This window comes from Sylvia atricapilla, chromosome 11 (assembly GCF_009819655.1).
Source record: "Sylvia atricapilla isolate bSylAtr1 chromosome 11, bSylAtr1.pri, whole genome shotgun sequence".
NCBI lineage: Eukaryota > Metazoa > Chordata > Aves > Passeriformes > Sylviidae > Sylvia > Sylvia atricapilla.
Genome location: NC_089150.1, coordinates 3660361 through 3688280, shown reverse-complemented (window position 1 = coordinate 3688280; position 27920 = coordinate 3660361). Strand labels below are relative to the sequence as shown.

Sequence of the window (27920 nt, the reverse complement as noted above, 5' to 3'; positions counted from 1 at the left end):
GCGGGCGGGGCCGCGGGGCCGCGCACGGGCACGGCGCGGGCGCCATGTTGGAGCGTCGCTGAGCGCGGGGTCTTGCTGTGAGCGCGGCCCGGTCTGCGCGGGACTGGGGCGGGGGAGCCGCGCCGAGCCGCGGGGGAATCGCCCGGGCGGATCATGGACGTCGAGAGGCTGCAGGAGGCGCTGAAAGGTGGCGGCGAGGCTGGCGGCGGGGGGTGGGCGAGCGGTGTCGCCGCGCTGAGGGGGAGACTGAGGTCCCTCAGACCCTGTGGGGGGAGCGCCCCTCGCTGAGGGTGACGGGCCCCGCGCTGTGGGGAGGGGGCTGCTCGGTGGGGAGGGTTCCGCAGGGTGGGGAGAGCCCGGGGGTCGCTGTGGGAAAGCGGAGGGCAGAGCCCCCGATCTCCCTACCCAACGACCCTCGGGGCTGCGTGAGGGGGGATCAGTGACTCTCGGGTCTCCCCGGCTGCCGCCCTGGGCTCCCCGGTCTGGCCGCCCCTTCCCCCGCATCCCGGCCCCTTCCCCCGCATCCCGGCCCGGCCCGGACCTGTCCCCTTCTCCCGCCCCAGCCCTGTCTGTTCTGGGCTCAGCTTGAGGAAATCGGCCTCTTTCTGTGCCGTAGCCGCTCAGAAGAAGTTGCAAATCAACTTTTGCTACTCTGGTGCGTGCGGTTTCTCCACAGGAAAAATAATAAGTGTTTCCCAGGGCTGGGAAGCTGGTGGAGTTCATGGGAACAGCCGGAGCATTGTAAAAGCTCAACAGTGTTTGTGTGGGAGCTGTACTGATAGTGGAAGCAAATCGCTAATTATTGTGAATTTTTCTTCTGTCCCGTCTTCTTTTACCATTCTTTTTGTATCGTTCTCATGCCAACAGATTTTGAGAAGAGAGGAAAGAAGGAAGTGTGTCCAATACTGGATCAGTTTCTTTGTCATGTTGCTAAGACTGGAGAGACGATGTAAGTGTACCTGTTTTGGTGGTCCTCAGTTGTGACTTAAAACAATTCTTGCATTTTACGTCAGTGAGATTCTACCAGGGCTCTTTTTTTTGCCTGTAGGTTGCTTCAGTGAGCTAAATGAACTTTCCTTAGTTCCCATTTAATTTTGTGCGGATTAATTTAAAGTTTGCTGCTAGTTTGATCTAACGAGGGGACACTTCTCGTATAGGCTTTGCTCTGGGGCGTCTGTCAGGTCTTACTGGTCCTGCTCAGCACAATAAAAACCCTGTTGCTTTCCCTGGATTTTTTTAAGAGAGATTCAGGTTTTCTAAGTGGCAAGTTCAGCTGCTGTTGCGATGTGTGCTATGCGCTGTCGTATAACCGCGTTCGCACTATCCAACTGTGTTATTTACATAAAGATATCGGTGGCTCGGATTGTTTCTTTCTGGGCTCCGTGACCATCCTGTGATTGTGTCTGCTGCTGAACAGGGCACAATCCGACGGTGCTTTTGCGGGATGTGTGGGCAGCGCTGCGAGTTCCATCGTTGCTGAGCTGGTGCGGGAGTTTCCCTCGTTCCGCCCTTTCCGTGCCGGTTTCCCGGTGGTTTCCTGGTGGTTTCCCGGCGGGTTTTCCCGAGTTTCCCGGCGGTTTCCCGGGAGGTGTCGGCGGGAGCCGCGCTCCTTCCCGGGATCGGCGCCGCTCACTTCCTACGGGATCACTATTTGGCAGGAAGGGGAAGGCTTCCCCGGCTGCGCTGCCGTAGGTGGCTCACTTTCTGGCGCCCGGGCTGGCTCCTTGTTTTTGAGGCCTAGTGCCAGACTACGGCTCCAGCAGGGGAGATGTGCTTTTACGAGTGTTTTGTGACCAACCACTGACCGCACGGGCTTTGTTTGAGTTTCTAGAGTCCCCCGAACTTGTAAGAGCTTTTGTAGGTTTTGGTGGTTTTCTTTTTCTTTTTTTTTTTCTTTTTTTTTTTGTTAGTGCTGCTTGGATTAATGGTTTAGAAAGAAAAACAAGTTCTGAAATGTACTTTGCTCTTTGAATAGAAGGCTCATGCTCAGCAGACATACACAGCTGTAAAGCTTAATATTTTGGTTTCGTGCTTATTATACAGAAAAAAACCACACTACAGTAAGTCCATACTAAAATATGTTTAAAATATTTTTCCCATTCTGAGATATTTCTTCAGATTTTTCTTATTGTTTCTGCCACTATCATGTGTGTTCCAAAGTAATTTTTAAAAAAGTGATTCTATAGGAGCAAGTTCTTGGGAAGATTATTTAATTTCTGATGTTGTTTTCATTTAGGAAATCCAGATTTATTTTTTTTTATTATTTTTATTTTATTTTTACAAATTTAAACCTGAACTAAGATCTGTCATCTGATATACAGATCCTGCCTTCTATGTTTCCTGAGTGTTTTTTGTGGGTTTATTTATTTTTTTTTGAGGTCTGTAGCTCTATTCAGCCCTCTTGAACCTTTCAGTTGCATTAAATTGCTTTTTTTTCAAGTGTTGGATGTGAACAATAGAAATGTCTAACATAATCATGAGATAGGCATGGAAATACTGTTTTATAATATTAAATCTGCTTCAAATTATCTACCAAAGTCTGTTCATCAGACATGCTTGTGTGTTCACTGAGGTGTTATAAACCAAAATATCAGGGAAAAAATGAGTAAAAATTCTAATCTCCTGGGAATCACTCATATGAAGATTGAGAATGTGCCTTTTAAGAGTTTAATGTATTTTTAGGCTGGTACAGCTCGACCATTGTACAAGTATTCAGGAATAGACAAATTTACCAAATACAGGTAAAATAACAAATCTCTAGATAATCTTTATTTTCACCCATGCAAAAGTGACTTTATGTAATAGAATCTAAACCATTAATAAATAGATCCTTTGGGATGAGGAGATAAAATACTAGTTTGCAGTGACATTTGTTAGGATTTTTACAAAGTTCAGGGTATAGTTTAGAAAAAAACAAGCAGTGAGGATGGTTTAGTCAGGGCTAATTACACCCATGGTTTGCAGACTTGATTATTGAAAAACAATGGATCTTACTCAGTCACAGCCTGTTCCTAGTGGAACAAACAAGAAGTACTGAGGCAAATCACGACGAGTGAAATGTGAAATATTTTTGCTTTCAGTTGTTAATTCCAGGAGAGTTACATGGTCTTCACGGAGGTTATGTCAGCTTTTAACTTCATCATGAATACTGATTTTTAGGGGATAAACTGCACTCTGAATCCTGGGGTCAATGTTCTCATTCGCTGTACGTTTCCAGACACAGTTGTAGCAGGTCTTGGTGATTTAGTCAAATTAGTTTGAAAAGGTAGTAATGAAGTAAATTCAAGTGACTTTTTAGCTCACTCAAAGCTTGATCATGGCTCTTCCAGCATGTGGGAAGCTCAGGCTCAGGTCGCTGGGCCCCTCCCTGCCCCCCTTGTTCCAAAGTTCTCATTTGTCTGAGGGCGCTGGGAGCAGGGAGGAGCAGGTTTAGCTGAGGCTCTGATGTCCCCGGGCTTCCTGTGGCAGAGCCTTGGCTGCTGCAGCCCCTGGGTCACTGCCTCACTTGGGCTGTTCCTCAGGAGCCTGGGGCTGGGACTTGTCACCGTGCTGCTCTTTGGGCCAAGGCTCATTCATTGATCCACGTGTAGCTGGTACTTCAGCGGCAGTGCAACTGCAGAGGAACAAAGGGGGAGAGGTGGTAAAGCCACCACTGCAGCTGTGATAAGGCTCTTAGTATCTGTGTTGTAATTAGAGATCTTTCTCACTTGCAGGGGAGGTGTGGAACAAAACCATTGCTAATTTTGGTTCTGTTATCAGGGTGAGCTCGGTTGTGTTATCGGTGCTGTGCAGTAAAATCCTGATCATACAATGATGTGCATTCACTTCATCGTGTTGAAGCTGAAGTTTTCCTCCTGTGCCAAGTTAACCATTCACTTAATTGTGAGTGAGATTATGGCCTACATTTACAAAAGCCAGTCTAAACTTCCTATATGAGAGGTGACAGAAGCAAAGGCCTGATTGCTTGGCTGCTTTGAAATATTTTTGTTTCTTAACAGTTGCCATGGTAAGACTTAGCTTTAGGTAAAATATAATATAAAGTTTGTTGTTCAACCTTTTTTAAAGTTGTCTTGACTCTTAGGAATTGTTTTTTCCTTTTCAGAGGAGTGGCATACTCTTCAATTAACCAGACTGAGATACTTTTCAATTAACATACTCTTCAATTAACCAGACTGAGATATTTTACTGAGATACTAATAGGGAATTTCCTTAGTGAGACCCAAGTACAGTCAGGGAAGTTTGTTATGACCTCCTTGTCTCCAGTTTGTAGCAGATCAGTGTGACTTGCAATACTGAAGAAAGTGAAGAGAGAGGAAATTTGTTAGTCCTGGTACTTAACTGTGTCTGAAAGACCTCTGGAAACAGGATGAGTTTTTGTGCCCTTTTTTTTTTCTTTTCATTAGAAATCCACTTGTCTATTGTTTCTGAAGTAGAAAGTGCTCTAAGGGATGGGGTGGAAATCAGAGCACTGCAGTGCTAGAAGTGAAGTGCAACAGTGAAATTTTTTTGTTGTTTCTGAAGAATTCTTAAAAATAGATATGAGGATGACTTATCAATTGTGATCTTGTGTCCTGTATTTAAAATGTTTTCTCTTACCTCTTAGGAAATTCTCTTGGGTTTTAGAGTCACTCTTCCCTTCAATAGCAAAAATATTTTAAAGTCATTAATTCAAGTACTTCACCAAGAAAATCCAATGTGTTGGACTGGAAAGGAAAACTAGATTTTTCTAAAGTGGAAAAAATAAAACTTAGTAAACTAAAGCAATCAAAAATTTCATGTTGGTTTTTTATGCATTTCCCCCACTCCTGCCCTGGGGCAGGGAACCTGTAAAGTGCAGTTTGAATGGCTTACTGTAGTGGAAAATATAATGCAGAAACTTACTGACAGTGAAGGAATCCAGAAAGTAACCAAGTACCAAAAGCTGGAGCAATGCAGTTCCTAGGCAGAAGTGATTAATTGTAAGATCAGAGAACACTGCCCAGGATGTGATGCAGTTACACCGGTTCCTCCCCTCAGTGCAGCAGAAACAGCCATTAAAATACATTCTGGTTTTATTTCTTCCTGTAGTGAAATTCTTTTGGAAGCTCTGAAATGTTAATTTGAACCTCATTTGAACCTGAGAACAGGAGTTGTTTCTTCACATGTTTCCTCGAGGGCCAATGTAAGTGGGCTTTGCAGAGTTTCTCAAGTTTAATTTGTGTGATTGTAGGGCAAATCTGGACATCAGTGCTGTCTATCATCATAGAATAGTTGGAAGTAACTTCTGGAGGTGATCCAGGTAGACCCTGTGCTCAAGGGGAGCTAATTCCCAAGTTAAATAAAATTGATTAGGGCTTTGTGCAGCATTTCTGAGAATCTCCAGTCATGGCAAGCCTGAGTTTGGCTCCCTGTTTCCCTGCCTAACCATGTGCACTGGACAGAACATTTCCCTTGAGGCATCCAGGGCCCAGAGCCTCTCCCCCTGCACTTGTGCTCCTCAGAAAGGAGCCTGTTCCCATCTCCCTGGATGCACTTAGCCTTCACTGGAGGTCAGAGCTGGATCCCACCAGCAGAGCCTGTGTTCTGGAGACAGCCGTGCCTGTGTCACAGCACGGGCTGCCGGCGCTCAGCTTCGCCCTGTGTGGGCTCCGAGCTGCAGCCTTCCCGCTGGGTGTGGTTGGACTTTGGCTCCCCGGCTGCACTGGAGCCTGCTGCTGCTGCACTGGGGCTGCAGCTTCGCCAGGGCAGACTGTGCTGCTGGGCCTTGCTCAGGGTGAGCGACAGCCTCCTCTGGTCTTCCCTCCTCGGCAGTCAGTCAGGTGGAGCAGGGATGATTTGCCTTTGATAAATTACATAACTGTAAATGTAAGTTACATAACTGCGCTTCCACCAAAGATAATGGCAAAAATGCTTTTGACCTTTTGATGCTGTTTCATGTACCTTATGTAGCAGTGAACTTTTTTCGTATTAGGCTTTTAAGGGTTTTTTTTTGTAATCAGTTTAACTTTTCTGTTAGTTTATTACAGCAGTGAAATAGTTTGTCAGCTGTAGGAGAGCTAAATGAAGATACAGTAGCCATGAACTCCTACAAGAATAAGTTTGCATCTGAGTTCAAGTATTTTAACTATGTACTCTGAACACTTGTATAATTTCCTTTCTCTTGTTACAAATGTATAGGCTTTTTTAACCATATGTCCTTTGGCTTATTTCACATGCTTAAATTTAAATCTATTTTTTCCCCTAAAGTATGTTCTCTGCTTTTATTCAGCGAGCAGTTTTCTTGCCTGACATGTGTGTGCTAGCATTTTTTCTGATTTGGAGACAACTTACTTTCTGGAAATCTCAGTGCCTATTTGGGGAATGTAATTCCTTATGATTCTTTTAAAACGTGAAATAAAACAATTCTCAAGTTTCTGCTGTAATAAGCAGGATTATATTTTTCTGAAAGAAGTTTCTGTGTGCCTTTGAGAGTGTAAGCCTCTTCCATTTCCATGTTCTCAGTAAAGCCAGAGGTGTGAGTAAACTTCCTTGCATTGTTGTCCGATATTATTCCTCACTGACTCCATTCCATTCAGCATCTGGAACTATTCCCCACTAATTCCCATTCCACTGACACTGTTTTCTGTTTCATGATCCCCTGATGTCTCAAAAGGACAGAGATCTTTGGTCAAAAAGCCTGCTGATGTACCTATGTCAACACTCATTTAGCTTCCTGGCTCTTTTACCTCTATTCTAACCAAAAATTTCTGTGTGTGAATTGTGTAGCTGTAGCCCTTCAGAGCAGTCAGTGGTGATATCGATGAAATCACTTGCTGCTTTGGGGAACACACTGTTGTAGTGTTTTATTTTAAGTGCTGCCACTTCATATCTATTGGGAGTGGGGTTTACAGTGTAAAGGTCAGACTTTAACTGCCATTATAAAATGTGTGTGATGAACTGAGTGTAATAAACATTAGTCTCTCTATGGAATACATGTGTAAGGAAAGGCAAAAGGCAAACTCTGATTGCAGCACTGAGGTTTTTGGGATGATTGGACTGTTTTAATAACAAATGTAGCTCTTTGCACTTTCAGATTTGCAGTGTTACTGTGGCTTCCTTCCCTGTTGCTATACACAGTCCGTTCTTGTAAGCACATTTCCTGATAATCTTTTTGGCAGCCAGTCCATGGCACTTTGCAGAGAAAACCCCCCCACTCTGTGTTCTCTGGTAGTTGCACGTTTCTGATGATCACTTTTACTTGTTCTCTGTGGTCATCCTTCTCCCCAAGCTCAGTCCTTTGCCTTGCTAGGATTTGTTGTCTTCCTCAGGGTTCCTCTTGCTTTGTTCCTCCCCCTCTCAGTGACGTTGCTGTAGTGGCTGCCTCAGTGTGACCTCTCATATTTTCCAGTGGGCCTCAAGTCTCTGTTCTGTGGGGGCTGTGCTTGTAAGTATTTCATCTGAAGGACTTTCCCAGGCACTTGGGTATTGTTCACTCCATATTACACTTCTCAGTGGCAAGGATTTTTTTTTTTCATTTTGACTTTGTAATTGGTGAGCCTCAATCCCTCTTCCTGTCCAAAGCTTTTGGAAAGGTTTGTGCCTGGTGGCGTGTGGGAGAAGGAACAAGGCAATGGTGCACACAGAAGGAGGGATACAAAGCAGCCTGCTTGACTTGGGGAAGGTGGATTATCAATCTGTGGATCAACCAGACTGATGCTGCTTTTCCACAAAGCTGATACATGTCTGGCAGGTCTCAGCTTTAGAAATAAAACTCCTTGAAGGCAATGGCAGGATTTCCATGATGGCAGTAGCCGGTGATGCTTGGCTTGGAAGTGGCAGGGGAGTGTGATGATGCACAAACACCTCATGCCTGTGGGTTGGGTCACCTGTGGGTAGGGTGACCTTGTCATCCCAGGCTTAGCATGTGTCAGCTGAACTGCCTTGTGGAGAAGCCACCTGGGTGACTTGTTTCTGGTTTTGGTAACTCAGTAACAAGTGCGATTTCCTAGATCCCAGCAGTAGAGCTGTGAGACCTGAGTGAGGCCTGTGGGTTTTTGGGGCACTGCATAAGGGGGCAAGCCCAGGGACTCACTGCAGTAGGGATCCAGGAATAGCTGCACAGGGTGCATTTTCCTAATCTGGTTTCCCAGCTTTATTGTTTGATAGAGTAAACATCTGATCAAATTATCTCAGTGTGGCCTCAGCTCCTGTAACAGTGGCAGCCACACTTACCAGAGGAGCCTGCAGCATTTCTTGTGTGGATTTGGTTATTCTGGGCAAACCAATGATACCTGAAGCAACACTGGTGTCCTATATTGCTTTCTACTCTGCTATAAGGAGGTTAATTTTTGAGTGAAGAATGTTGTAATCTTGTACTTTTTTGTTCTGTGGTCAGTTTTTGACTTTAAAATAAAAGAAAATGAAAGGTACTTGCGTTTGATTTTAGGTAACTGTATTCACAAACGTACTTCCTAGAAAATTTTGGACTGAATTTTTTTTTCTCTTCTGTGGGACAGCTGTATTCTGTTAGAGTCAGCTGAATATTTATCAGCAGAGATCAGAATTAGTCCCTTGATGATTACAGATAGTGCTTTAATGTCTTCTTCAGCTGCCTGTTTCCATAACTAAGTCTTAATCTTTGTTGTTCCTGGCAAGAGCAGTAGTAATTTGCAGGCAGCAGAGGTGAACACTCACACTACTGAAGTAAATGTAGTCCTAATGTCTGAGAGTTTCCCTGGTTCTGGAATGAGCTCATTGTGCTCCCAAGGAGAGCAAAGACTGGATTTAAACTGACAACAATCAGCGAGTGAAAGTGGAAAAACATCTCCTGTGCTTGTGGGAAGTACCAGTTTTTCCTCCTTTGAACTCTTCTATATATTTTTAATTAAAGTGAAAGGTAACATGAGGTAAAATCCTACTGAAGATAAAATGTGAGAGTGTTTAATTTTACATGAGTTATCAAGTGAAGGAGAACAGGACGCTCCCCCAGGACTCTGCCAGAGCTTTGCCAGTGTTTTCCTAACAGGAGCACGCTCTGGAGCCAGGCACAGTGCTCCAGGAGATTCACCCTACCTGGAGCACCTCAGCTTTTCAAATTGATTGCTCATTTAGGAACACTCATAAAGGGTCTGGCATTTGCTTAAGGCTTTGATTTGATGTTAGGCTGAGGCATTTGTCTGCTTCCCAGAAGCATGTGAGGAGGAGCCAGTCCCCACTGGTGTGAGGGGATTTTATTGTGTAAATCTGTTGTCATTGTTTGGAATTTCCCGTTTTAATCTGCACTGTGTGAATGGGGAAAGTAGCAGCAGCATGCAAAATCATGACATTAAAATGAATTGCATCAGAATACAGTTAAAATAAAGCATGGGAAACAGAAAAATAAGTTTAAAATACAAAGACTATTTGACACGAGTGGAATTAGGGTGAGGTATCTTCTTTTATCTGATAAATGAGTGCTGCTGCTTAAAGAAATGGCTCAGCTCCCTCCTAGTCACACCACACATCTTACTCTGCCTTATCTGCAGCGTTAATTCTGTGGTTAGAGCAGTGATGTGCCTCACCTCCCTGTGTGTGGGCTCACAGGGGTGTATGGGAGCAGCAGAGCAGCCTTGTCCTTTCTGGTGTAGGCCAAGGACAGGCTGAAGTGTGTGGGGGCCAGCAGCCTCCTGCTCTGCACTGGGATCCCTGGGGACCCTCAGCACGGCTCTTCTCCCTCTTAGTGGCAGTTCAGTGCTGCAGCTGTTTATCCCAGAAATTTTCAGCGGGAGTTTCTGAAAGAGTTGGAAGCTCACCTGTTTGAGAAGCAATCTATTTTTATCATAAATAATGAAATAGTAATTTCTGTATGAAAGCCAACATGCCAAAGGGCAAGAGGTTTGGGGTTTTTCCATTTGCTGGTCTGAAAATGCTGGGAATTGTGTTTCACAGGCAGTTCTTAAAGTTTTCAGCTTGTGCACCCCTTCTGTATAACTGTGTGTGTCCAGGTATCCTTGTTTATTGCCACTGCAGAGATCTCAGATTTGGGGATGCTGGATAAGGTAAGGATTCATACAAAACCGTGGCAAAAAAGGTGGAGGGAGTAGGAATAGAACAGAGATACCCGAGGGAAGAGCTGAGCGTGGCCTCATTCTCCACAGGCTGCAGTCTGTGGGTTCCCTGTGCAGCTGCAGCTCCACTGGCTGCTGGAGAGGAGATCCCTGAGGGCTGCTCCCAGTGCTGAGGGACAGGATGGGCACGGGGACAGGACAGACATGGGGGTCAGGATGGACAGGGGGACAGGACAGACATGGTCACAGGGGGACAGGCCAGGCAGTCCCGGGCAGGGGGACAGGACAGACACAGGGACAGGACAGACATGGTCACAGGGGGACAGGCCAGGCAGTCCTGGGCAGGGGGCCAGGACAGACATGGGGACAGGGGGACAGGCCAGGCAGTCCTGTGCAGGGGGACAGGACAGACACAGGGACAGGACAGACATGGTCACAGGGGGACAGGCCAGGCAGTCCCAGGCAGGCTCCAGCGCTGCCTCCCCGTTGCTGCTCTTTGCACGGCCTGCGGGAATGGAGCTCCTCATGGCTGCCATGAGTTCTGTGCTCCCTGGTGGCAGACACAGGCCTTGGATTTAGGCAGGCAATTCCATCTAGTCCTCAGTATTCCTGTTGGATACATCCTGCATCCAGGCTGTGGAAGAGCACGCTGGAAAGTTTGCTGCCTTGGCCAGAGGTTTGAATTGGGTATGTGATTGCTGAGTGCACTTCATTTTCTGTGCCTTTTCACTTTCCAAATAGTTCTGGAGATCCCACTGATAGACCAGAATAGAAAAGGAATTAACTTGTTTTGGATGAAACTTTAATTTTGCCTTTCACAACCTGGGGAAATTACTGTGTCTTAGAGTATGTCTTAATCTCCTAGGAGCTCTAGAACAAGGCACAAAAGAAAAGAAACGGTTACTAAAGTTGGCAAGTTATTTCACTCCAAAACACCTGTTTCCTACCAGCAGCTCTCTGTGGGAGTGTCATGTAAGTCAGCAAAAATTGGGGGGCAAAGGCAATACCAGTGACTCACATCTCTTGTTCCATGATATGGGATTCCCTCAGAGATTATTCTCTGGTTCTTTCCTTGTGTGTTCTGAGGACATTGCCTTAAAATCAGTTTAGCTGGACATAAAGTGTTTGCATCTTAAATATACTAATTTGGTGGGGCATTTTTGTTTATTTGGGGGTTGTGGGTTTTTTTTTTTGTTGTTGTTTGTTGGTTTGGTTTTTTTTTCTGCTTGTCAGAGAGCCAATAGTGGAAGTGTGGAGAGGGAAATACTTCCTTTTACTAAATTCTGATATTTCTTTTATGGCCTGTTCAATGAACAGAATCAATAGTAGATCTACTTTGGCTTCATTTTATGTTCTGTGTGGTATTCAGCATCTCTGCAAAACAGATGGCATCCTCTTAAAATTTAAATCAAGTAATTTTGTAATGAACTTAAACACTGTGAAATCTGAAGACAGACATCCCACCAGGACTCCTGGGACTCTTCATGTTTTAAGTACGTAGCTGGGTCTCTGGAAGCTTAACATCTCTTCAATATAATGTTTTTCTTAATTAAACCTGTAATCTGTAAGGCAATTCCAGAAAGATTTATGGAATAATTGCAGCACTTTCATTTCAGGAATAAGCCTTGTTTCAGGCACTCTGAATTCTTCCTCCAGTTCTTCGGTCAATTTTAGGTTTTGTTCTGCTTTGCTTCAATGGGCCTTACTGGAGTTTGAACCTTAAAATCTTTAGAGTTTGTCTAAAGTGTATGAGCCAGAAGCACTCCCTTAGGGTTCTTCTGATGTTTTGTGACAGATTTAAAAAGCGAGATGAGTAAGTCAGTGTAGTTGTTTTCTGCACTCCTGGAGACTTGTGTCCAAGCCATGTGTTGGTGTAGGGCTGCACCCAGCAGAGCCTTGCAGTGCTAAATGTGTGAGAGGGAACCATGTCATTTGTTCAACATGGATGGTTTTCCCTTAAAAATAGTAGGGATTTTCATCTCTGTCAGGTCTTGCCCAAACAACTTCATTAAATATTTCAGGATTTTCGCTCTTTTCATTGACGCCTCCCAGAGTGGCTGTACCAAGTGGCGAAAGAACTAAGTATAAAAACTTGTCCAGTGGTCAGAAGAAAATATCAGTTAATTCTCTGACAACACAATAGGGCAAATGTTGAGCTGGTTCTTCTCCTCGATAACCATTGTGGTAAGAGAGAAAGCTGCTTTCACAGTTTCTCCAGGATAAGCAGGAGATAAGGGGATGGGGGGATGTCTTTTACACTCTGGGAATGATATGATTAGATTATTTCCATGTAAAATGCAATTTTGTTTGGATATGCATGTTTGGAAGGGTGACTCCTATGCAAATCATGTTAGCAGAAACAAAGTCATTCCTTGCAAGCAACTTTGTGCTACCAATTCTTTGAATTCAAAGCATTGGATCACGTTTCTGCCCTGTTTTCTGTCTGGGGTGGCCTGTTGTCTGTTCATCAGGTAGAATTGGTGCATTTCTAAACTTGGTTGATGTTGCTTGGCAAATTCTGTTGATCTGTAGTAATGGATTAGTTCCAAGAGCAAAACATGAACTTTAAGTCCAGGTGTGAACTAGATTGATTGCTTTTATTAGAGAACAGCTATTTAGGGCTGTGTTCTTCCGTGGCTCTGCTCTGACTGTGTTAGATTGTGTCTAAATTCATCTCTTCTTTTTGTTGTTGTTTTTAATTATTCTTCCCTGTGCACTGGAGATACTTTTGCTGCTTCATGAACTCTCAGTGACTCAGTGTGTTACTGTTGCACCAACTGTGGAATTCCCCATCCCTCCTTTGTGGCTTTCATCTTAGAGTTTAAATTTCTTATCTTATCTTCACCTAATTTTGATCCTGTTCTGGGGTTTTATGTAGTTCTGTGTGGGACTTTTTGGGAAAAACAAAACAAAACAAAACATTATTAGTATTTCTTTTTTGCATAGTCTGTGATTTAATTTAATCTCCACTTACTCATTTCATGTCTCATGTCTTCCCTCACCCTTTCCGAGCCTTTTGTCTCGTTGTTGTCACACTAATTTATGTAAATCTTCTCAGAGCTTGCTGATGTTCCTTGTAGGATTGGCTGTTTGCTCAGGTGCTGTCTGCTTTCCTGATCGACTTCAAAAACACAACTGAGTGTCTTCAAACACTGAAATCTCTGCCATCCATTTCGCTCTTCTGTTTCTGATGTTTAATGAAACTGCAAGGTCAGGCTCTGCACTGGGGTGCAATATTAGGGTGTTAAACATCTTCTCATACCTTGAAGCACATTATTAGCATGTATAAAATGTTCAAATAAAGTAGAAAGATTGAACTGTTGGACTCCTTGTGAGCTTCCATGCTGTCATTTGTGCTGGACTTTTAAAGGTGCTTTTTAAAAAACAATTTTTTGAGTTAAAATACCAGCACTTGTGTCTGCCCTGGGGGAATGTGAAATGTGTGGTGTCTGTGTGGACACAAACTGTAGTTCTGAAGTGCTGTGATTGTTTCTCTTCAGCAATTCCTTTACCCTTTTTTTTTTCTTGTTAGATGCTATTACTTGAAATCAGTGTCTTCCTCTTGATTTTTTTGGATGCCAGAGCGAGTCATTTGGGTTGATTAGAGGGTAGGAGGGTGCAGGAGCTGGTGGGAGGGAGGCAGAGGACTCTTCCAGTGGCATTTTTCCCTAAATGATTTGGAGCATGTGTGGAACTCCAGGCTCATTAGCCCAGGAGAGCTCTTTGTACAGATACCTTTACACAGGATGACCCAGATATTGTAATGAAAGGTGCCTTGACGTACAGAAAATGTATATAACTACAAAGCCATCCTTCTCTAGAATGAAGACATGCTGAACCAAAACATTTTGGGGTCAGCTAATTTTTTTTAAGGATTATTTTTAAAGGTGTTGTTTCAGAACACGCAGCGTTGTCAGTAACTTTTTTCTAAAAGCTCTGCAGGTTGCTGATACAAATTCCCAAGTTAGTGTAGTGGACAGGAAGAGCATGGTTTGGAAGAAAAGGCTGATTATGTGCAATCCTGAGTGGGAAGAGCAAGTATTTATAAACAAGCCTGCTCTGAAAAAAGTATGAACAGTATTTTCTCCATGGAATTTCTTCAACTTGTTATTCTTACAGAACTTGTTTATCAGTTATTTTCCAGTATACAAAACTTAATGAGCTTGTACATAAAGCAGAGAGTAGAGGAATTTTCTTTTGCTTCTTTTTGGCTCTTGATCTACCTATAGAAGGTATTGGCCAAGCCTTTCTCTTGGTTTTGGGTTCTCACATGTATAAGAAAGCAGAGAAAATAGAGGTCTTTCTCAGGAAGCTTGTGATACATGTGGAATATTTTCTTTTCCGAAAAACCAGATATTTGGCATTTGTTTGTCTCTTTCTAAGCAAAAGGCACTTGTTTGTCTGCCTTTCTAAGCAACCAGGGTATGGGAATAACTTAACATTTCTAGAGGTGTAGATGAAGATTGTTTGGATAGGATAGTAGGATATATGACTTTTAATCTTGATTTGTATTGCCAGGCAGCTTTACCCATTGTTATAAAGGACCTGGTTTTTCTCTATGGATGAGACACTGAGTTTGTAAAGTTCAGCTGGTGCCGACTTCTTGTACGTGTCATTTTCATAGACTGGTAAAACAGGAAAGGTGACCTGGCTCGTGTGACACTTCTGATCACTTCCACTAAATAAATGGGAACTGAGAAAACCTTAGTGTCCCTGCAGAAATCATTTCGATTTTTTTGGTCAGAAATGAGTTGATGATTTTAACAACACTGATGTCAGGAGATGCACAGGGCAGCTGTGTTTATTGTTAGAATTGCAATTCTGTCTGAGGTTACACTGACTGTAAGAGTGTCCTTTGGGCAGGTCAGCTTTGCTGCTGCAGCCCCAGAGCAGGGAATCCAACAGTGCTGGGGAAACACAGTGACTGTCTGAGCAGCAGAGCTGTGCTGAGCCCCTTCTGCTGTGCTTACACAGCTTCAACAGCAGCTTCTGGGGCTTGATTTCAGCGGGTGTTGCTGTGTCTGGGTTCTCTCTGGTCACCTTTGAGTTCGTCCTGAAACTCTGCTGCCTCTGTGTGTAACTGTGCTGTGTTACCTGGTCATTTGGCAGGTGGTTTGGAATGCAGGTTGAGAGAAGGTTTCTATGGCTGGAGCCCAGTATATTGCAGATCTGAGTTCTTTTTATAATGGGAGAAATGCTAATTAAAATTTGTAGCTTAAACTCCAAGTGATGGTTTTCTCAACTTCTCGGTATGGGCAAAATGTTACAATGTTTGTTTTCTGCAGTTTCAACGTTGTCAAGGAGCTGGTGGGTGCTGCTTTCAGGCAGTAGATTGCCATTTGAAACGTCATGTTGTTGATTTATTTCAAACACTGATGGGTTAATAGTCTGTGAAAAGATAAGTGTTACTATTTAGCAAGAAATAAGTAACAATGAAAAGAGGAACAGCTCAAGTTTTAAAGTGTGGAAGTGTATCTAAATGGGTTTGTCGAAGAATGTTTAGAATAATGATGGAATCGCCTTTCATGAGGCAAGTAAAGCTCTTGGGATGCTCTGTGGGGAGTAATTCCACAGTCATGGGGTTATTTACTGTGGTTGTGGTGTGTTTATGTATTAAATCTGTGATTTGTTACTAACACTTTGGTTTCATGGTGGTAACGCCGCAGAATTGTATAGGATGTAACACAGTAGTAACGCCTGATATTGTCCCGTGGAACATTGTAGTGTTCTGCTTTGGGTGTAAACTGCTGGTTGGAGACAATCCAGTCCAAGACTTCAATCCATGTCATTCCCTTTTGAGACCTTGCTGTTTATTTATTTATTAATTTTTATTAATATTATTCAGTGAGTCCTGTGATCCCTCCTGTTGTGAGGTGCCTAAAGATCTCTTGTGAAAGAAAACAGAAGTTTGCTTTCCTCTTTGGGATCCCCTATTCTTGCAAATTCATCATTCCTAGTAAAAGACAGGGGCTTTGTGTTTGGATCTCAGATAAACCTGAGCTGTATTTCCCATTTTTTCATCTCATAATTATTTCTTTGAGTCAAATGAGAAAATGAAGGCAAAGATGACGTGGCCCTGCTTTTCTGGTGCAGGCAGGCTGCTAGAGCTGCCTTGGCCTGTGGTTTGGGATTTGGTGCTGCTGGAGGAGCAAACATCACCCGAGGTTCACACAGCTAGCTGGGTCAGCCCCGCAGAAGGGCAGCTGCTGCATGGGGTCAGAAATAATCAGGGCTACCAAAGGCAGCCTGTAGAGACAGAGCCTTGGGCTAAATAGTTTTCTGTAGAGTTCAATATTGCTTTGAGCAGGAGCTGAAGGGCTGTCCAGGGACTCACATTTTACACTTGTTTGCTTTCAGCCTGCTCCTACCAGATCGTGTGTGTTACAGATAAATGTCAAAGATCATTTTCTCTCTCCTTTTATTGTTGGTTTGGTATTCCCCGTTTCTTCTTTTTCTTCATCCTGGAGCTGTGCAGGCTCCTGCATCAACAGGAATATAAACCAATCGATCCTGAACTGAGTCACTCACTTTCCTGTGGCTCCCCGGGCTGCTCAGACATTCCCAATCCCAAGGGGGCCTCAGTGGCTCCTGTGGCTGCTCTGTGTGCCCGTGCACTTGTCTGTTGTACGCAGTGAGAGGGACCTGTTTGCTTGAAAATGTCAATATCTTAAGATTTTATAAATTATGAAACTTGAAGCTGTAGGGCAGGAGGTAATTTGGAAACATTTTAATTAGCTTACTGTGGGAATCTTTATCGGGAGTCAAAGTTGGTTTGCTCAGTTATTTGTCAACAAGTGCCAACTGTGATACAGAAAATACTTGTCTTTTTGAGAAAAAGAGGTACCATGAAGTATTTTTAAGGTGTGTGGAGTTACAAAAGGCCTTTGATAAGGGCTTGTGAGGGAAGCAGATAACACTGTGTGTAGTTGCCCTGTGGATTCCAGATTTGAAACACTTGGTGTGTTGATTTGGTGGGTATTTGTGGCAGGGTGGTGGTGTTTGGTTGGTTTTGGCTTTTTATTTGTTTTCCCGTCCACCTTTTACCAGCTCAGTGAAAACGACGGGCAGCACTGTCGGCTCCCTTTACACTGTATTGACACGTGTATAGTTCACATTTCGGTTTGCATTGCCAGTGGATATTGGTTCTTTAGAGAAATGCCTTCCCCTGCTGTTAGTGGCAGTTGATTTCTGTTCCATTGTTCGAGCCCAGTTGCTGAAATAGTTGCCATGCTTTAAATTCAGGAAGGAAAAGAGCCCTGGTTACTTGCCTCGTTTATCTTCGGAGCCTCACACCAGGGTGAGGGTTGTTATACAAACATAAACTTACACTGTTGTGTTCGCTTTGTTTGTACTAACTTAAAACCCACTTGCTTTGGGTTTAGGGCTGACTTGCCTATCTCTCAATGCTTGTGTTTTATGCAGGGTTCAGTGGTCTCAGTTTAAAGGTTATTTTATTTTCAAACTGGAGAAAGTCATGGATGATTTCAGAACCTCAGCTCCTGAACCGAGAGGGCCCCCCAATCCAAATGTGGAATATATTCCCTTTGAAGAGATGAAAGAAAGAATCCTGAAAATTGTCACTGGATTCAATGGGTATGTATCCTTTGTTTTCTGGAATCAGGATAACAAATGTCTTTTTCCAGTTTTTAACACAGTAGTTTGTATTGTCTCTGTGACTTCATTTTAATTCCTCAAATAGATGAGCAGAAGCAAATATGTACCTTGGAAATGTGTTACAGTAGTTTCTGAACTTTATTGTTGTGTCACTGAATGAAAAACGTGACATGTGACGTGCTGTGATGTCATTCACTGTGTTTTTTCATCTGTAGTTAGTTTTTAAACTAAACTAAACGTAACTAAAGTGCAGTTCAAAGAAGTATCATATTACTGTGTACATTTAAGAGGTTAAATGGACAGTAAAGTCAGATTTCTTTTAGTGCATTTTGAAATACCAAATGGCAAGAGGTTTTCTGGTGGTCAGTTCCTGATTGTTTTGTGGCAGTTCAGTGGCTTCTGGAGAAATCATGCTGTGAGAAGCAGGGTGTGACCAGGAGGCAAAGGTGTACCTGGGTTGTAATTATTAAATTCTGCCAGATTCAGATTCATAGCTGAAGTGATACTGGTGAAGGACATGGAGTGTTTGATCTGTTGCTGACAGTGTCTTAGATTGAAATGTATCTGTGCCCTTTGCTGGTTTCCTCATTTTGGAAGTTTTTTTGTTTCAAATAAAGCTGCTGATGATTTTGTCTTATTTGCTGTGTCCTTTTTACTAGATTGCATAGTATTTTTGTTGTTTCTAAACTGGATTACATACTTGCCATAAACTGAGTCATCCTGCTTGTGGTGCTCAGTACTTGTTAAGAGACTTTCAGCAGTTTTCTCAGCTTGTTGATAAGTGGGCATGTCCTAAATCTTGCCTTCCTGGTACTCTGAAATTTCAGGTTCAGAAGTGCTACTGACATGTCCTCAGTATTGTATTCGATGCTGTATTTATAATTTATACTGTCACTGTTCCATGCTACTTCATTTATTTGCATTTAAGGAGTCTTAAGTCCGATCTCCTCTTCCCCCCACGATTGCTCTCATGTAGGAGACTCCTAAGAATGTGGAATTCAGCTTGTTCTCAGCTCCCCAATATTTATACCGGGCTGCTTCACTGCAGGAATTTAAAAACAAACCTATCCTTTATGCTCAAGTCTGCCTCTCTGCCGCCTCCCCCAGCTTTTTGTTAATGCTTCGTTGCCCACAGAATGGGTAATGTTCTCCCAGGGACAGCTAATGAATGGGCTGCTGTTATCTGCTGTTGTTCCCAAGAGCACTGAACAAACCTCTGGATGACGAGTCTGGAGCTTAGGCTGTGCCTGTGCTATTTTCATCCTTTGCTGCAACACTTCAGGGAGCTCAACTTCCTCGTACTTTGCAGTGAAACTCTCAGGCTTTGAGGAAGCAAACTGCATCCATTAGTTCCCTTAAAGGGAATAATGCCTGGGGATGTTTCAGCATCTGGAATTGCAGAGTGGTTCATTTAGTCAAAATCCTGTAACCCCCACAGGGAGAATGTGATTGTAAAAGCTGAATCCTGTGGAGATCTATCCAAAAAAGCAGCAGCAGCAGGTTTTGGGTTGTGTGATTTTTATATTCAGGCTTCTTTAGAGCTGTAGGTGTCATTTCAGGGTACCAGGGCAGACAAGGAACCTACTTGATGTGACTTTATTATTGGGATATTTTTATTAGTGTTTTTTAAGAGAGAGGAAAAGAGTTCATTCAAAGTAGCAAGTTTGTAGAAATGTTTAATTTGAGTTGAAGCAGTAACACATTAAGAATGACCCCTGTTTTGGAATCTTTCTAGCTTTTAAAGAAAGCACAAACTGGCTCTTTTAACCTGTCTGTATCTTACTTGACATGGTGTCTGCACAGGTTTGCAGAACCAGATTCTCTCTACAGTTCTCTTACAATTGCTTTGGAGTAGAAACTTCTGCTTTTTTTTTTTTTTTTTCTTTTATCCTTTTATCCTTTGTTAGTGAAACAAGGAAGTTCCAAGGTAAGTTATTGGGGATCTCTGATGACAGAATAAATGTTTTCACAGCATGAATAAAATAGATCACAATCCACATTTCATTTATGGGAGGGGGGGGTTTCTACAATTTATTATAGCTGTTACAAGTAATTTTCCCAGATCCCTCTTCAATCCAGTCCAACTGAGTTTTTGGTTTGTAATTCACTCTGGACTGTAGTGCTGGAAGTGCAGTTTTGAGTGTGTTGCTATAGAATTTGAAGGGATTGCATAGAATTTGAAGGGGTTCCCTTAAGTGGGCAGATCAGGACTATTCATGCAGCTCATGCACTGAACTAATTAAATTTCTGAGCATTTACAATCAGTTCTTGTACTGCTCACAAACTTTTCATTGGTGATCCTCGATAGATAAACAACGACTTAAATTGCTTCTGTTATAAAATCAAGTTACTGAACTATTTTAAAACAACATTTTTTTTCACCAGAAAGAGTTCCCGAGGTGAAGTTAGCTTTGGCTTTTGCCAGCTAAAAACATTTGTAAGTGCTGAGGGAGTTGGGTGCAGAGGGTGATTGTGTGACACCGGCTGCCATCTGCTGCTCCATGCACGAACTTCACTTTGCCACGGAGAATTCGGAGGGAAACGAGTTGGCTTTTGCCTTTTTCACTCCTTATAGCTGAGAGTAAAATAGGACCACAGCGTTTCCTTCTGGAGTTAGCTGCAGGCTGCACATTTCTTGAGTTTTCTGTCTTACTTGGGGTATTACTGTGCAGATGTTCCAAAACAGTTCATGTCACAGCATTCCAGGGCACCAGTTAAGTATAGCTAAACCCAGATTAACCAGATACTGATTCCCCAGATCTGCTTGGTGGAAATAATTTAAAAATCTGTATGTTTTTGTTTCTGTTGAATAAATGGATTTTTGAATGGACTGTCAATTCTGTTAAAAAAATAACAAAATCTCTTAAATTATGAATTTCCAACCCAAACCCGAAATGACCATCACAAGAAATAGTAAGATCAACTTAATATTTTAATATTTTTCCTGTATGGAAAGATTAACAGATCAGGTCAGTTCTTTGTTCTTTAAAGTTGGGAATTTTGTTTAAAAAAGCCACTGGGCAGAAGCTGAATATCGTGAGTATTGATTTGATCTTAAAAGTCTCTCCTAAGCTTGATGATTTTATGAAGAATTTGGGTGTCAAAGATTGCTGGTTGACCAGTGAAGAGCAAGGAAAGGGAAATTAATAGTGCCAAAACTATTGTCAACCTTAAGAGCCTTCATGTAATAAAGTGGATTAGAAGGAACACTTGTAGCTGTGGTTTTTCTGGTTTGTTGAGGATTAGGACTTCCTCAGTAACATAATGTACAGGCAGTTCTACAAAACATCATTACACTGTTGCTGTTAGTCACTGTCTGAGAGCTACAGGCCTTTTAGTTCAAGCGGAGTGTCGTGTGGGATGATGAACAGGAGCTGTGCTGGCCTCTTTGCACTGAGCTGGTGGAGATCTGAGCATCTCTAATGCGGCTTTTTGGCTCCTGAGCATTCAGGCTGTGCTAGCTCAGGCTGGAGATACCATGGACTGACTGCCTCAGAAAATAATAAACCTGGAATTTGGACAGAAATTCACAGTGTAGGGATACACACACATCCATGTCAGTCTGCACTGATGCTGCTCTGGGTTTGGTGTCAGTTTTATTTCCAACCAGAAAATGGTTCATAAATATTGTATTGTATCAAATAGTCTTCTTAGATAACTTCTTAAATTCCTATGGCTTCCCAGTAGTTAACTGTAAAAATGCATGGTACTTTTTCATTTTACTGAAACATTTTTGAGAGAAATTTGTTAAAATGTGACACTGAACTTGGATTGAAAGTGTGTGACACCTCACATAACTGGGAATTGTCTGTAAAGTGTTGCTTGTCTGAAAAGGTCAGTTTCTCATTTCAGCAGGAGTGAAACTGAGTGCAGAACTGAACAACAAAAATGTGTTTATGTGCTTCCTATGGGCTTATACATCACTATTATTATTATTATTATTATTATTATTATTATTATTATTCCTGATCTGTTCCTCGATAGATGAATACCTTGTCCAGTTGTAGCAAAATAGATTCTTTGTAACAACTGAAGTATAATGGTTCTACTAATTCCAACATTTACTGCTTTTTCTGTAACCATGTTTTGTAAAACCTGAAATAAACTACAAGTTGAGACTTTTTTAGCTCTAGTGTCTATGACTCAAATTTGTTTTTAATCTCTTACAATTTCTGTTTGTATATTGGAATAGTACAGTCAGAAAGTTTCCTGTTGATTATCTGATTTCCTTTTCGTTGTTTAAATGAATCCTTTGAGTTGTGGGATGAAGTGTTTAAAATTCTGTTTGGGTTTTGTGGTGGTGAGTACAGGAAACAGTTCTGTGTGAGACAGGGGAAAATAAAGCTTTGAGGTGCCACCCAGTATTGCTCAAGGTAACAAATTTCAGTACTGGTTTTGTTCCACCTTCTCGCTGAGGAGGAGAAACCAATGATGTTGTTGCTTCCTAACAGTCGTTGCTTATTAAAATAAAATTAAATTGTTGTAAATCTATTTCATTGCAGCATCCCCTTCACTATCCAGCGACTCTGTGAGTTGCTGACAGATCCTAGGAGGAATTACACAGGAACAGACAAATTCCTGAGAGGTGTGGAAAAGGTATGTATTTCTCTGAGAGACAACACAGCTCCACAGTCACAGCCACCACTTAATAACTTCCCAAATGCTCCCAAAGGTCTGCTGCTTTCCTTGGGGCTCAGAGCCACAGTACAGCTACTGGCTGCTCTTAAGTGTCTGAGCTTGTTTCATACCTTTCAGCAGTAAAAAGCAGTTTTAAAATAAGTGCAGACATAAAAATGAATCTCAAGGCTGCAGCTGCTGTGTGTCCCAGTCATTGTGCAGTACTCCACCTGTGGTCTGTGGAGGGTGTATTGGCAGTTTTTGTGTGGAGTGCTAGTTAGAAGTGATCAGATGAAATACCCTGAGTCTTTTATCAGCAATTTCTTCCCACATTTGGCTTCAGAGTAGATCCAGAGGTTAAGAAGAAGGGAGGCCCTTCTCTCCAGTGTCTTTTGTTTCATTATTTAGATCCTGTGGTGTAGCAGAGTGTGCCTTCAGAAGAGCACACAAGTGTCTTAACTGGCATTTTATAGCTTGTATCAGAATGTGGGATCCTTCAGAAGCCAGGAGGAGACTGAAAATGTGGTTCCACAACAGGATGCTTCAGCATTTCTGAATACTTTGTTCTGTTAGAAATTACCGACACTTGAGCCTGAGGTTTAATGTGCTGGTCTGGTTAGGACAGTAACAAACTTAATGAAATCCTGACCTTGTAAGAGAGAGCCAGAGGTATTTTAACAGATAGGACCAAAATCCTGTAGCTCTTAAAAGTTCTGGGATGTTGTCAAAAGCTGAAGCTTCTGTTTCTGAACTCCTGATATGTTTGTTGTTTGTATATTACAGAATGTCATGGTTGTCAGCTGTGTATATCCATCTTCAGAGTGAGTATAATCCTCTTTTCCATGAAACTTCAAGTCTCTGTTCATAACAGGGAGAATGCATGTGTGTGTCTGATGTCTCTTGCTGTCAGTAGCTGTATCTAAAAGCCAGACATGCAGAGTTCAGATTTTGTTATCAATAGTTCAGTCAGCAAGGGATGGTGTCTGCAAGTTCAATAATTTGGGCATAAATAAAAAGCCCTTGGGGACTGACAGTGGTAAGACAGCATTGGAGGTTTGGGATTCGGAAATTCTGTGCAAACAAGCTTAAAGTGATTTAAAGTTCCTTTACTCATAACATTTTGTCGTTGTTTTGTTTGTTAGGAAAAATAATTCCAGTAGTTTAAATCGGATGAATGGTGTTATGTTCCCCGGGAATTCACCAGGGTACTCTGACAGGTGCGTTTGGCTCCAGGGGATTCTGGATAAAAGCAGTGGAGTTCTGGGAATAAGTACCCTTAAAACTGAGGTGTGACATGGAATACTGGGGAGTGGGGATAAAGAAAGCATGACCATGTATACCATGTATTTTAATCTCTCTCTAACCTCATTGTTGAGAATTTATTTTGTTACTTAAATTTTCTTATCAAATTTGCACGTTGTAGGCGCGGAATGTTTTATTCAATATAAAACAGCAAAGCCCCATATCCATTTGTTTCATTTTGTTCATCTTTTAAAGGAAGAGAGGTATAACTACTTTCTGCCAAATAAGAACAAATTACTCTAGCTGAAAGGCTGAGTTAACTTTTGATCATTAATTTTAAAGATCGAATGTAAATGGCCCTGGGACCCCCAGACCTGTGAGTCGGACGAAGGTTTCGTTGTCAACTCCCATGACAACCAACGGTTTGCCAGACAGCACAGAGCATAAAGAGCCCAGCTCGCAGCAGACAGAGGAGAAGAAACACAGGTTTGTCAGGAGGAGTGTATTTTGAGCTTTTATTACTCTTAGTTTCTTTATCAATGTTTAAAAACAGTTTTAAAAGACTGGCCCTCTAAGGGATGCATAACGGAGTCTTAAATCAGGAGTGACGACTTGGAGGTTTATTACGTGAAGCAAATTATATTGTTATCACTTAATGTGTTTAAATCAAAGTAGTTGTTGCTTTTTTCTTAAAGTGTGACAAGACACACAATGTTTGTCTTTAATAAAAGCTGCATCTGGTTTTGTTGCTTGTAGTGAATCACCAGCATCTGACTCAGAAGGTGCTCAGAGCAGCCCGGTGAAAAATAAACACTCTGAGGATGATCCTGCAGAAGCAGAAGGACATGAGGTAAAAAGACTTAAATTTGACAAGGAAGGGGAAGCCAGAGATGCACCAAACCAAACTGCCTCCAGTGAAGTCTCTTCAGGCATGGGGGAAGAGACAGAAGCATCCTCTACATCTCAGGATAAAGAAAAAGATGCTACCAGACAGCACTGTACAGAGAAAGAGGAGGAAGGTATTGCAGATTCCACTCTTCTCTTTTACTTCCAAGGAGTTGGGATTTTCTTTGCTGGAGACCAGTATTGCTGGGATTGCTGGAGGTCTCCAGTTGTGCTTAAAGAAGAGCTGCTTGTTCTGTCAATTAAAATAAGTCAATTTTGCATAATTTAGCAATTCTGTTATTTCTTTTTCCTTGGTCCTACACTCAATATGAAATTTAGGCAAGGGTGCTTATAATCTTCTGAGGCCATGAATTAAATCAGGTTGTTAAACCAAGAATTCAAGAATCCCTGTGTTTGGGTATCATCAGGTGTTCTCATCCTTTCTCCAGAACAGGGATGGGTCATAGCTCTCTTTGACTGTCTTTATTAATTATGGAATTTATTTAAATACAGATGCAAATTTGTGTTCTTTCACTGAGGAGACTCAGCAACAATATCTCCACATCCTATTAGAAAGTAAAAATTACCTCACTGTCGGGCAGGCTCTGTACCTAAGTTTAAAAAAAAAAAGTAAATAACTGCAGTTAAGAGACTAATCTATTTTTTACATATTCTTCAATGTTTCCTTTGAATTCTTTTTTGTGGCTCATGTATTTGTACAGTGTTCCTGTAGATCATGATAACTGTACACCTGAAACAGCCATGGTTTGATAATTTCCAAAAAACTGCTTCTGAAGGCAAATGGAGGATGTGGGGAAGCCAGAAAAAATTACTTCTTAAACTTTGTCTTTATTCAGTGAAGCTTAATTAAATAAAGCTACCTGTTAAATAAATAAGTTTTTTTTTAATTGTATGCTGGTATAGTTTGACTATCCTGACAAATCATCAGGTGGCTCTAATTCTTGACATTTTCTAATAAAATTGGGGTTTGTCTGTTTTTCCTGTCCTTGGCTCTGCTGTGGAAGTTTTGCTCAGCATAGCTCAGAGTGGAAAGTAGCAGGATTAATGTTGGAAAATCCCTTGGTAATCCTGTATTTTCTTTGTTCCCAGAGTCCTTCATGTCTCCCAGAAACGTTGGTCAGGACAGAAAAGATCAAGAAAAAGACAGTGACTCCTCGAGTGTGGCTGAAGAGAGCTGTGAGGAGAACAATCAGATGGAGGAGTCTGAGCAGCCACGGGCAGAGAAGGATTCACACTCTGCTGACAGTGACATCAGTGCATCTGCCACGAGTGGAGCTGACTGCAGTGACACAGAAGAGCTGGGGTCCTATGCCAGTGAAACTCCAGAAAACTCCTCAGAGACCCCCATGGAAAACAGTGATGAAGCCACAGAAGCTGCAGATGAACCTATGGAGCAAGACTAATTTAAAATAAACTTAGAGGCAGTATTTTCCATAAGGCTCCGGTTTTACACTGTATAAATAATTTTATGTAATAAAGTGGACCTTTAGTTTTACAAAAAGAAGCAGGTTGTAAAATAAAACTTCTCCATGGATTGAACCTTGAAAGAGTTGTACATGATAAGAACTGTGAATACCAGCTCCTTCAGGTCCTGCTTACCGCTGAACTTTCGTTTGGTCAAATCAGTGGTTTGTGTATAGTTTTTTTTATTTAGAATAAAAGTTTTTAAACTGGAAGGTAATTATAATTTTGACAACTTTTTTGGAGATCACCACACCTAGTTGTATGTAAGCAAGAAAGCTTTTTGTCTTGTCTTTTTCTGACAGCTCTAGCAGTTACTTCATATTTTGGTTACAGTTTCAACATTTGACATGTGAAATTCGGGGTTTCAGGCTGATTTCTGGATTTTTATTTAAATCACACACCAAGAAACCTTCTGTTGTGTGTTTCAAATGTGTTCCATTTCACACACACATCTCCACAGCATGCACACCTCCGTGTACCCTCACTGTTCTAAGGGGGAAAGGGTATATTTTTCTGTTTCTATAAAAGATAAATACAGCAAATACTTTTTCTATAGGAAAAGACTGAGTTCACCTCTCAAGGCACTTTGCTTTGCCTCTGGAAAAAAAACAAAACAAAACAAAAGATGAAATCTGGCCCATATGAAACCCTGGAAGTACTAACATTGTTGAAAAACACCAGAGTAAAACACATTCCGAGAGAACTGTTCCAACGACAACATTTTTTGTATACTTCTGAGGTGCCTGAGTGAAAGGAGTTCATTTATTTATGAGGAAAAAAAAAATGTGCTTTATGTTGAGAACCTTGTAATCAAAACAATTAGCTGAAAACTTTTGTAGAAGAAATGTTTGAAAATAAAAATACCTTGGAAGAAACGAGCAGGTATTTGCCTTTTTGAGTGCTTCTTGGAGCTTGTGAGCATTGTAGAGAAGTCTCAGAATCCCTCCAAGGTTCGCAGGGGGCATTGGGCTGATCACACCACGGGATGGGAAGGATGGAGACGTGACCCTGGTCATGTCCCTGGGCTACAGGGGTTAGGGGTGCAGAGGAATCACCACGATTTGTACAACATTTTGGAAGTGAACTAAATATTTTTGAACATGCTACTTTGACAGCCAGTGTTACATTTTTTTCAGACCAGCTCAAAGCACAAGCTACTGCTTTAAACTCGGTATTTTCCAGTTCCCATATTTAAAGACATGCAAGCTGCAACCTCCCAGTCACAATTACTGGCTGCCAAATTTATACCTGTTTCTTCAACTGTACCTTTTTGATATTTAGAATTTTTAAATTTCTGTAAAGTAGATTTTTTGTAGGTTGTAATGAGTGCTCACTGCCATTGTGAAACGGTATATAATTGTATAATTTCTGTGTGTAAACTGAATGCTTGGGCTTTCAATACAGTATTCATATAAAGCAATAAATATTAATGTTATGAAATATCTGAGTACATTTTTATCACACTTGTCCCTCTTTGGTTTTCAGTTCATGTACCTGAAGTACAAAAATGACCTCTAAAATGCATGCTGATAGTTTCTTGTACTACATGGTCTGCTTTGTATTGTTTGGGGGGAAATTTAGGTTTTGATTGATACCAGAATTAATTTGGCTCAGTTGGACTGTTTAAAAAGTTCTTTCTTGCTGATGTTACCTATCAAGTTGTGAGCAGACAGGATTCAGGGAGACGCTTGCAAAAAAACCACCAAAAAAATCTTGATCGAGATCCCCTTGCAGAAGGAAAATTGTATTTTGACTCATTTCCATTGTGCTGAAGGGTTGGATGTGTGTTATCAAATTAAAGGACTGAACCAACACGTTGAAATTAGGAAAGTTTAAGAATATAATGACATCTTACACTTTTTTTTTTTTTAATATTTTGCCAATGAGAAAATTTTAAAATTTCTAAGTTTAGAGATTTCTGAAATTTTCTTTAGATTGTTTTATTTGTGATGATATTGTCAATAAACTTGTTCTTTAAGCACCTGTGACCTTTGCAGATGTTTGTTTGAGCAGTGTTAGTGCCACTCCTGCAGAGGGATTTTGAGGTATGGATCCATTTCTGTACCTGCAACT

The 27920-nt window shown here is 41.8% G+C and overlaps 1 protein-coding gene across 3 annotated transcripts; it reads left to right on the top strand.

Annotated features, from left to right (window-relative positions):
* On the top strand, positions 1-27830 carry PPP4R2 (protein phosphatase 4 regulatory subunit 2). Of its 3 annotated transcripts, XM_066327170.1 has the most exons (9): positions 1-187; positions 868-949; positions 17427-17597; positions 22121-22214; positions 23019-23056; positions 23378-23452; positions 23820-23963; positions 24234-24496; positions 25473-27830. In XM_066327170.1, the coding sequence occupies exons 1-9, from the start codon at positions 154-156 to the stop codon at positions 25784-25786; spliced, it is 1215 nt and encodes a 404-aa protein (XP_066183267.1). In that variant the 5' UTR covers positions 1-153; the 3' UTR covers positions 25787-27830. The 3 variants fall into 3 exon arrangements, with proteins under 3 accessions (XP_066183267.1, XP_066183268.1, XP_066183269.1); XM_066327171.1 differs by lacking the exon at positions 17427-17597; XM_066327172.1 differs by lacking the exons at positions 868-949; positions 17427-17597 and having other exon boundaries at positions 16-187.
* Positions 27831-27920: the final 90 nt, after the last annotated feature.

What these genes read in the sequence shown, in the direction of transcription:
- PPP4R2 (XM_066327170.1), top strand. Translation starts at nt 154, where the DNA reads ATGGACGTCGAGAGGCTGCAGGAGGCGCTGAAAG. An exon ending in ATTGTCACTGGATTCAATGG is followed by an intron (nt 17,598 to 22,120) that starts GTATGTATCCTT and finishes ATTTCATTGCAG; the next exon opens with CATCCCCTTCACTATCCAGC. An exon ending in ACAGAGGAGAAGAAACACAG is followed by an intron (nt 23,964 to 24,233) that starts GTTTGTCAGGAG and finishes TGTTGCTTGTAG; the next exon opens with TGAATCACCAGCATCTGACT.